At 45.0% G+C, this 10000-nt stretch overlaps 1 protein-coding gene across 1 annotated transcript in view; it reads right to left on the reverse strand.

The window, feature by feature from the left end:
* ift140 (intraflagellar transport 140 homolog (Chlamydomonas)) overlaps positions 1-10000 on the reverse strand; it is a 23911-nt gene that overhangs the window by 8998 nt on the left and 4913 nt on the right. Inside the window, exons 3-6 of the mRNA XM_072679138.1 lie at positions 6999-7176; positions 5538-5728; positions 231-326; positions 11-143 (exon numbers count right to left, since the gene is read on the reverse strand). Of these exons, the coding sequence (XP_072535239.1) occupies positions 11-143; positions 231-326; positions 5538-5728; positions 6999-7176 (598 nt within the window). The remainder of the gene's footprint in view (positions 1-10; positions 144-230; positions 327-5537; positions 5729-6998; positions 7177-10000) is intronic.

Below are 10000 nucleotides of genomic sequence, written 5' to 3' on the forward strand. Positions count from 1 at the left end.
AGTGTTTTACCTTTTGGATGTTTCCCAGGTAACAGTGCACGCGCACTTGAGACAGGTAGTCCTGTGCGTAGTCATAGAAACGCAGCGCAGACTCCATGTCTGATTGGCTCTCCAGATAATGACCCCACCACTTGTACAAGCTCCTGTTGAACACACAACAGCAGGGCGTGTTACAGAACCTCAGCAAATTAGAAAGCTGGGTTTAGAACCAATCAGAGCGCAGCCCTCACTTGTCTTTCATCTTGTTGATGTAGATCTCCAGCGACAGCGTGTCCTCCATCAGCATCCTGGGTACCTCAAACCGGTGTGTATCAGAGCGCTCATAACTGTGGTTGGGGGGGGGGGGGGGGGGGGGTTGGGGGGGGGGGCACAACACCATGATCAGGAGAATGTAAAAACAACATTTCCTTTATATAAAGTATACATTTATAAACAGACAAAAAACAGGTGGGGCAGTGGTGGCTCAGCGGTTAGAGCTCCGGGCTATCGATAACAAGGTTGTGGGTTCGATTCCCGGGCTCAGCAAGCTGCCACTGTTGGACCCTCTCTGCTCCCCGGGTGCTGGAGTTGGCTGCCCACCGCTCTGGGTGTGTTCACTACCACAGATGGGTTAAATGCGGAGGACACATTTTGCTGTACAGTGACAAGGTATTTTTGAGTATTATTATTATTATTTGTTTTCTGGGTAAAACATGTAAATAAATAATTAAGTGTTTAATGGGATATACCCCTATAATAGCATTGCTATTTAATAGCTAGTAATGTATAAGTGTCAGGACCTCGTTGCCACCCTCTCCCCCGGGGCAATCCCAGGACCCGCCACTCTACACCCATTTACTAATCCCAGGACCCGCCACTCTACACTCATTTACTAATCCCAGTAACACCACTCTACACTCATTTACTAATCCCAGTAACGCCACTCTACATTCATTTACTAATCCCAGTACCGCCACTCTACACTCAATTACTAATCCCAGTACCGCCACTCTACACTCAATTACTAATCCCAGTAACAGCACTCTACACTCAATTACTAACCCCAGTAACGCCACTCTACACTCATTTACTAACCCCAGTAACACCCCTCTACACTCATTTACTAACCCCAGTAACACCCCTCTACACTCATTTACTAACCCCAGTAACACCCCTCTACACTCATTTACTAATCCCAGTAACGCCACTCTACACTCATTTACTAATCCCAGTAACGCCACTCTACACTCAATTACTAACCCCAGTAACAGCACTCTACACTCATTTACTAATCCCAGTAACAGCACTCTACACTCATTTACTAACGCCAGTAACACCACTCTACACTCAATTACTAACCCCAGTAACAGCACTCTACACTCATTTACTAATCCCAGTAACGCCACTCTACACTCAATTACTAACCCCAGTAACAGCACTCTACACTCATTTACTAACCCCAGTAACACCACTCTACACTCATTTACTAATCCCAGTAACGCCACTCTACACTTATTTACTAACCCCAGTAACAGCACTCTACACTCATTTACTAACGCCAGTAACGCCACTCTACACTCATTTACTAATCCCAGTAACAGCACTCTACACTCATTTACTAACCCCAGTAACAGCACTCTACACTCATTTACTAATCCCAGTAACGCCACTCTACACTCATTTACTAACCCCAGTAACAGCACTCTACACTCATTTACTAACCCCAGTAACAGCACTCTACACTCATTTACTAATCCCAGTAACAGCACTCTACACTCATTTACTAACCCCAGTAACAGCACTCTACACTCATTTACTAATCCCAGTAACGCCACTCTACACTCATTTACTAATCCCAGTAACAGCACTCTACACTCATTTACTAATCTCAGTAACAGCACTCTACACTCATTTACTAACCCCAGTAACAGCACTCTACACTCATTTACTAATCCCAGTAACGCCACTCTACACTCATTTACTAACCCCAGTAACACCACTCTACACTCAATTACTAATCCCAGTAACAGCACTCTACACTCATTTACTAATCCCAGTAACAGCACTCTACACTCATTTACTAATCCCAGTAACACCCCTCTACACTCATTTACTAACCCCAGTAACACCACTCTACACTCAATTACTAATCCCAGTAACAGCACTCTACACTCATTTACTAATCCCAGTAACAGCACTCTACACTCATTTACTAACCCCAGTAACAGCACTCTACACTCATTTACTAATCCCAGTAACGCCACTCTACACTCATTTACTGACCCCAGTAACAGCACTCTACACTCATTTACTAATCTCAGTAACAGCACTCTACACTCATTTACTAACCCCAGTAACAGCACTCTACACTCATTTACTAATCCCAGTAACGCCACTCTACACTCATTTACTAACCCCAGTAACACCACTCTACACTCAATTACTAATCCCAGTAACAGCACTCTACACTCATTTACTAACCCCAGTAACGCCACTCTACACTCATTTACTAATCCCAGTAACAGCACTCTACACTCATTTACTAACCCCAGTAACACCACTCTACACTCATTTACTAATCTCAGTAACAGCACTCTACACTCATTTACTAATCCCAGTAACGCCACTCTACACTCATTTACTAATCCCAGTAACAGCACTCTACACTCATTTACTAATCCCAGTAACACCACTCTACACTCATTTACTAATCCCAGTAACAGCACTCTACACTCATTTACTAACCCCAGTAACAGCACTCTACACTCATTTACTAACGCCAGTAACGCCACTCTACACTCATTTACTAATCCCAGTAACAGCACTCTACACTCATTTACTAATCCCAGTAACGCCACTCTACACTCATTTACTAACCCCAGTAACACCACTCTACACTCAATTACTAATCCCAGTAACAGCACTCTACACTCATTTACTAATCCCAGTAACACCACTCTACACTCATTTACTAATCCCAGTAACAGCACTCTACACTCATTTACTAACCCCAGTAACACCACTCTACACTCATTTACTAATCTCAGTAACAGCACTCTACACTCATTTACTAATCCCAGTAACGCCACTCTACACTCATTTACTAATCCCAGTAACAGCACTCTACACTCATTTACTAATCCCAGTAACACCACTCTACACTCATTTACTAATCCCAGTAACAGCACTCTACACTCATTTACTAACCCCAGTAACAGCACTCTACACTCATTTACTAATCCCAGTAACGCCACTCTACACTCATTTACTAATCCCAGTAACTCCACTCTACACTCATTTACTAACCCCAGTAACAGCACTCTACACTCATTTACTAACGCCAGTAACGCCACTCTACACTCATTTACTAATCCCAGTAACAGCACTCTACACTCATTTACTAATCCCAGTAACGACACTCTACACTCATTTACTTATCCCAGTAACGCCACTCTACACTCATTTACTAATCCCAGTAACGCCACTCTACACTCATTTACTTATCCCAGTAAGGCCACTCTACACTCATTTACTAACCCCAGTAATGCATTTACTAATCCCAGTAACGCATTTACTAATCCCAGTAACGCATTTACTAATCCCAGTAACGCCACTCTACACTCATTTACTAATCTCAGTAACGCCACTCTACACTCATTTACTAATCTCAGTAACGCCACTCTACACTCATTTACTAACCCCAGTAACGCATTTACTAATCCCAGTAACGCATTTACTAATCCCAGTAAGGCCACTCTACATTCATTTACTAATCCCAGTACCGCCACTCTACACTCATTTACTAATCCCAGTAACGCCACTCTACACTCATTTACTAACCCCAGTAACAGCACTCTACACTCAATTACTAACCCCAGTAACAGCACTCTACACTCATTTACTAATCCCAGTAACAGCACTCTACACTCAATTACTAACCCCAGTAACAGCACTCTACACTCATTTACTAACCCCAGTAACAGCACTCTACACTCATTTACTAACCCCAGTAACAGCACTCTACACTCATTTACTAACCCCAGTAACTCCACTCTACACTCATTTACTAATCCCAGTAACGCCACTCTACACTCATTTACTTACCCCAGTAACACCACTCTACACTCATTTACTAATCCCAGTAACGCCACTCTACACTCATTTACTTACCCCAGTAACACCACTCTACACTCATTTACTTACCCCAGTAACACCACTCTACACTCAATTACTAATCCCAGTAACAGCACTCTACACTCATTTACTAACCCCAGTAACGCCACTCTACACTCATTTACTAATCCCAGTAACAGCACTCTACACTCATTTACTAACCCCAGTAACAGCACTCTACACTCATTTACTAATCCCAGTAACAGCACTCTACACTCATTTACTAATCCCAGTAACGCCACTCTACACTCATTTACTTACCCCAGTAACAGCACTCTACACTCATTTACTAATCCCAGTAACAGCACTCTACACTCATTTACTAATCCCAGTAACGCCACTCTACACTCATTTACTAATCCCAGTAACAGCACTCTACACTCATTTACTAATCCCAGTAACGCCACTCTACACTCATTTACTAATCCCAGTAACGCCACTCTACACTCATTTACTAATCCCAGTAACTCCACTCTACACTCATTTACTAATCCCAGTAACTCCACTCTACACTCATTTACTAATCCCAGTAACGCCACTCTACACTCATTTACTAATCCCAGTAACTCCACTCTACACTCATTTACTAATCCCAGTAATGCCACTCTACACTCATTTACTAACCCCAGTAACAGCACTCTACACTCATTTACTAACCCCAGTAACTCCACTCTACACTCATTTACTTACCCCAGTAACACCACTCTACACTCATTTACTAACCCCAGTAACGCCACTCTACACTCAATTACTAACCCCAGTAACTCCACTCTACACTCATTTACTAACCCCAGTAACTCCACTCTACACTCATTTACTTACCCCAGTAACACCACTCTACACTCATTTACTAACCCCAGTAACGCCACTCTACACTCACTTACTAACCCCAGTAACGCCACTCTACACTCATTTACTAATCCCAGTAACGCCACTCTACACTCATTTACTAACCCCAGTAACAGCACTCTACACTCATTTACTAACCCCAGTAACTCCACTCTACACTCATTTACTTACCCCAGTAACACCACTCTACACTCATTTACTAACCCCAGTAACGCCACTCTACACTCAATTACTAACCCCAGTAACTCCACTCTACACTCATTTACTAACCCCAGTAACTCCACTCTACACTCATTTACTTACCCCAGTAACACCACTCTACACTCATTTACTAACCCCAGTAACGCCACTCTACACTCACTTACTAACCCCAGTAACGCCACTCTACACTCATTTACTAATCCCAGTAACGCCACTCTACACTCATTTACTAATCCCAGTAACTCCACTCTATGAGATGAAAAAGACCCATCCCATAAACGTGATGTAATGTAGGTACTGCAGGACGTGTAGAAATGTCCTGGGTGTGAACTCACTACGTGAGCGCGAGGCTCTTGTCCCCCATGGCCTCCAGGTGTTGGGCGTAGCTGTAGTAGGTGGTGCGTAAGTGGATGCGGTCCTGAGTCTCCGCCGTCTCCACGGCCTGCTGCCACCGACCGGCAGCCTGATAGAACTTATTCAGCAGGTCAAACCTTCCACAGGAGCGGTACAAACGCTCAGCCTCCTCCTACAGCAAGCGAGAGAGAGAGAGAACAATGTAAAGAGTACCTTCACTTTAATAAACTAATTTACTCATTTATATTATTAAATACCCAGATTCTACGTTATTGAATGAAGAATCCAAACTTTTGAATAAACCACCTTCAACTTTGAGGAGGATACAGAGCTACAGCAGCAGAAGACCATATCAGGCTCCACTTCTGAAAGCTGAGGACTGCAGGCTGCAGTGGCTCAGTCCAGGCTCACCAACACGGGACAGCTGAAGACTGGAGATCACTTCACTGATTCTGCTCCAGTCCATCACATTTTTACATTACTGACATCACAATATTCTCTAGATTTTGACCTTTTGTTTATTTGAGACTTATTTTACTTTCATTCTTTTATTCTTATTTTGTTTTATTTATGTAAAACACCTGTAAATCACACCTGTGAAAAGAAATGTGCTCTACTAATAAATCTGCTTTACCTATTCTTCAGAACAGTGAATGAAAAACCCTTTGAACAGTGTGTGTAAATATATAGTGAGTCGGCGGTTAGAGCTCCGGGATATTGATAACAGGGTTGTGGGTTCGAAATCCGGGCTCGGCAAGCTGCTACTGTTGGGCCCTTGAGCAAGGCCCTTTACCCTCTCTGCTCCCCGGGTGCTGGAGTTGGCTGCCCACCGCTCTGGGTGTGAGTGTGTGTGTGTGTGTGTGCTCACTACCACAGATGGGTCAAATGCAGAGGACACATAGTACAGTGACAGATCCTGACCTGAAGTGTGTACTGATCAGCCATAACATTAACACCACTGGCAGGTGAAGTGAATAACGGTGATTATCTACATATTAGGTGAACAGTCAGGTGATGAAGATGGACAAAAAATGGACAAGCGTAAGAATCTGAGACACTTTGACAAAAACCAGACTGTGATGTTCTAGATAATGACTGGGGCAGAACATCTACTTGGGCATCAGGTCTTGTAGGGTGTTCCCGGTATTCCTGGTAGTACCTACCAAAAGCACGGCTGACAGGGTCATGGTCGACCAATCTCACTGATGCTCATGAAGGCCCCGTCCACCTCACACCTTACAGGACTTAAAGGATCTGCTGCTAATGTCTGAAGATGACCAGATACCACAGGATGCTTTCAGAGGTCTTGTGCAGTCCATGCCTGGCATGCATGGCAGCAAAAGGGCAACCTCTTCAATATCAGGCAGGTGGTACTAATGTTATGGCTGATCGGTTTATATTGTGTGTGTGTGTGTGTGTGTGTGTGTGTGTGTGTATCTCACCAGCATGCCGAGCTGTGTAGCGAGCACAGCGATGCGGGCCTCCAGCTCTGGCTCCTTTTCCGCCTCTCTGAGGGCACGGGCGGCTCGGGCGTTACCCATATTCCCCAAACACACTCGCGCCACGTCTAGACGCCGACTCTTCACACACATCCGAGCCATGTTCTCCCACACTGCCTCACTGAAACACACACACACACACAAAGTGATTACGCATGCCATCACACATACAGTGGTATACAGCTGATATGTCCATCTATACACACCGCCCACCTTGTGCTTCCACTTAATGGACACTTTATTAGAAACACCTACCTTATAGCTCCATTCGAGGTATACAGTTATGGTTTATTAGCCCCCCCTACACCAGTCATCATTGGTGCATCATATAACAGTACACCAGTCAGTGGAGCAACAAGAGAGGGGTTTCTGATAAAGTGGCCAGGGAGTGAGCATGGTCTCTGTCTACCTTATGAATGTATAAAGTAAGACTGTACAACATACATGTATAATAGAAACACATAAAACATCAGGTTCATCAAGGGTTCACCGATGTGTTTTAATGACACTACATGGTCAAAAGTATGCAGACACATCCATATGTGCTTACTGGACATCTAATTCTGAAACCATGAGCATTTATAGGAAGTTCAGCAGTGGAAGAACTGTGTTCTCTGGAATGATGATGGTGGAGCCGCATCGAATACTTTTGGGAGGAGTTGGGGATGATGAGGTGGGGTGATCATCATCATCCAACATCCTGACCTCACTAACACTCCACTAACACCCTTACAGCAATGCTCCACCTTCAAATTCTAGTAGAAAGACTCTTCTCTGGACAGTAGAGACAGTTACTGCAACAGAAGCAGGATCAACCCTTACCTTAACCTTAATTTCAAAAGAAACACAGAATGAGCAGGTGTCCCAATACTTTTGTCAATTTATTGTGTGGTTCTCCATACCACCATTTACTGCCCTACACATGACAAAATACTTATCATGTAGTGAAAGGGTTAACAGGGGTCTAACAATTCCTCCCGGTCAGAGGTGGAAAAGGGCCAGTGTGGCCAGTGGTTAGTGCTGTAATCAAAGGTGACAGTATTAAGGAGCCCTGCAGTCCCACCATTCATCAGCTCTTTCTGTAAAGCTGGGGAAACTTTCACTCTAGGTGTGTTAGTGGTTGTGTAAAGCAGCTGTAGGTGCGTTAGTGATTGTGTAAAGCAGCTGTAGGTGCGTTAGTGGTTGTGTAAAGCAGCTGTAGGTGCGTTAGTGGTTGTGTAAAGCGGCTGTAGGTGCGTTAGTGGTTGTGTAAAGCGGCTGTAGGTGCGTTAGTGGTTGTGTAAAGCGGCTGTAGGTGCGTTAGTGGTTGTGTAAAGCGGCTGTAGGTGCGTTAGTGGTTGTGTAAAGCAGCTGTAGGTGCGTTAGTGGTTGTGTAAAGCAGCTGTAGGTGCGTTAGTGGTTGTGTAAAGCGGCTGTAGGTGCGTTAGTGGTTGTGTAAAGCGGCTGTAGGTGCGTTAGTGGTTGTGTAAAGCAGCTGTAGGTGCGTTAGTGGTTGTGTAAAGCGGCTGTAGGTGCGTTAGTGGTTGTGTAAAGCGGCTGTAGGTGCGTTAGTGGTTGTGTAAAGCGGCTGTAGGTGCGTTAGTGGTTGTGTAAAGCAGCTGTAGGTGCGTTAGTGGTTGTGTAAAGCAGCTGTAGGTGCGTTAGTGGTTGTGTAAAGCAGCTGTAGGTGCGTTAGTGGTTGTGTAAAGCGGCTGTAGGTGCGTTAGTGGTTGTGTAAAGCGGCTGTAGGTGCGTTAGTGGTTGTGTAAAGCGGCTGTAGGTGCGTTAGTGGTTGTGTAAAGCAGCTGTAGGTGCGTTAGTGATTGTGTAAAGCAGCTGTAGGTGCGTTAGTGGTTGTGTAAAGCAGCTGTAGGTGCGTTAGTGGTTGTGTAAAGCAGCTGTAGGTGCGTTAGTGGTTGTGTAAAGCGGCTGTAGGTGCGTTAGTGGTTGTGTAAAGCGGCTGTAGGTGCGTTAGTGGTTGTGTAAAGCGGCTGTAGGTGCGTTAGTGGTTGTGTAAAGCGGCTGTAGGTGCGTTAGTGGTTGTGTAAAGCAGCTGTAGGTGCGTTAGTGGTTGTGTAAAGCAGCTGTAGGTGCGTTAGTGGTTGTGTAAAGCGGCTGTAGGTGCGTTAGTGGTTGTGTAAAGCGGCTGTAGGTGCGTTAGTGGTTGTGTAAAGCGGCTGTAGGTGCGTTAGTGGTTGTGTAAAGCGGCTGTAGGTGCGTTAGTGGTTGTGTAAAGCGGCTGTAGGTGCGTTAGTGGTTGTGTAAAGCGGCTGTAGGTGCGTTAGTGGTTGTGTAAAGCAGCTGTAGGTGCGTTAGTGGTTGTGTAAAGCGGCTGTAGGTGCGTTAGTGGTTGTGTAAAGCAGCTGTAGGTGCGTTAGTGGTTGTGTAAAGCGGCTGTAGGTGCGTTAGTGGTTGTGTAAAGCAGCTGTAGGTGCGTTAGTGGTTGTGTAAAGCAGCTGTAGGTGCGTTAGTGGTTGTGTAAAGCAGCTGTAGGTGCGTTAGTGGTTGTGTAAAGCGGCTGTAGGTGCGTTAGTGGTTGTGTAAAGCAGCTGTAGGTGCGTTAGTGGTTGTGTAAAGCGGCTGTAGGTGCGTTAGTGGTTGTGTAAAGCAGCGGTAGGTGCGTTAGTGGTTGTGTAAAGCAGCGGTAGGTGCGTTAGTGGTTGTGTAAAGCGGCTGTAGGTGCGTTAGTGGTTGTGTAAAGCGGCTGTAGGTGCGTTAGTGGTTGTGTAAAGCAGCTGTAGGTGCGTTAGTGGTTGTGTAAAGCAGCTGTAGGTGCGTTAGTGGTTGTGTAAAGCGGCTGTAGGTGCGTTAGTGGTTGTGTAAAGCGGCTGTAGGTGCGTTAGTGGTTGTGTAAAGCGGCTGTAGGTGCGTTAGTGGTTGTGTAAAGCGGCTGTAGGTGCGTTAGTGGTTGTGTAAAGCAGCTGTAGGTGCGTTAGTGGTTGTGTAAAGCAGCTGTAGGTGCGTTA

This window comes from Salminus brasiliensis, chromosome 5, assembly GCF_030463535.1.
Source record: "Salminus brasiliensis chromosome 5, fSalBra1.hap2, whole genome shotgun sequence".
Taxonomy (NCBI): domain Eukaryota; kingdom Metazoa; phylum Chordata; class Actinopteri; order Characiformes; family Bryconidae; genus Salminus; species Salminus brasiliensis.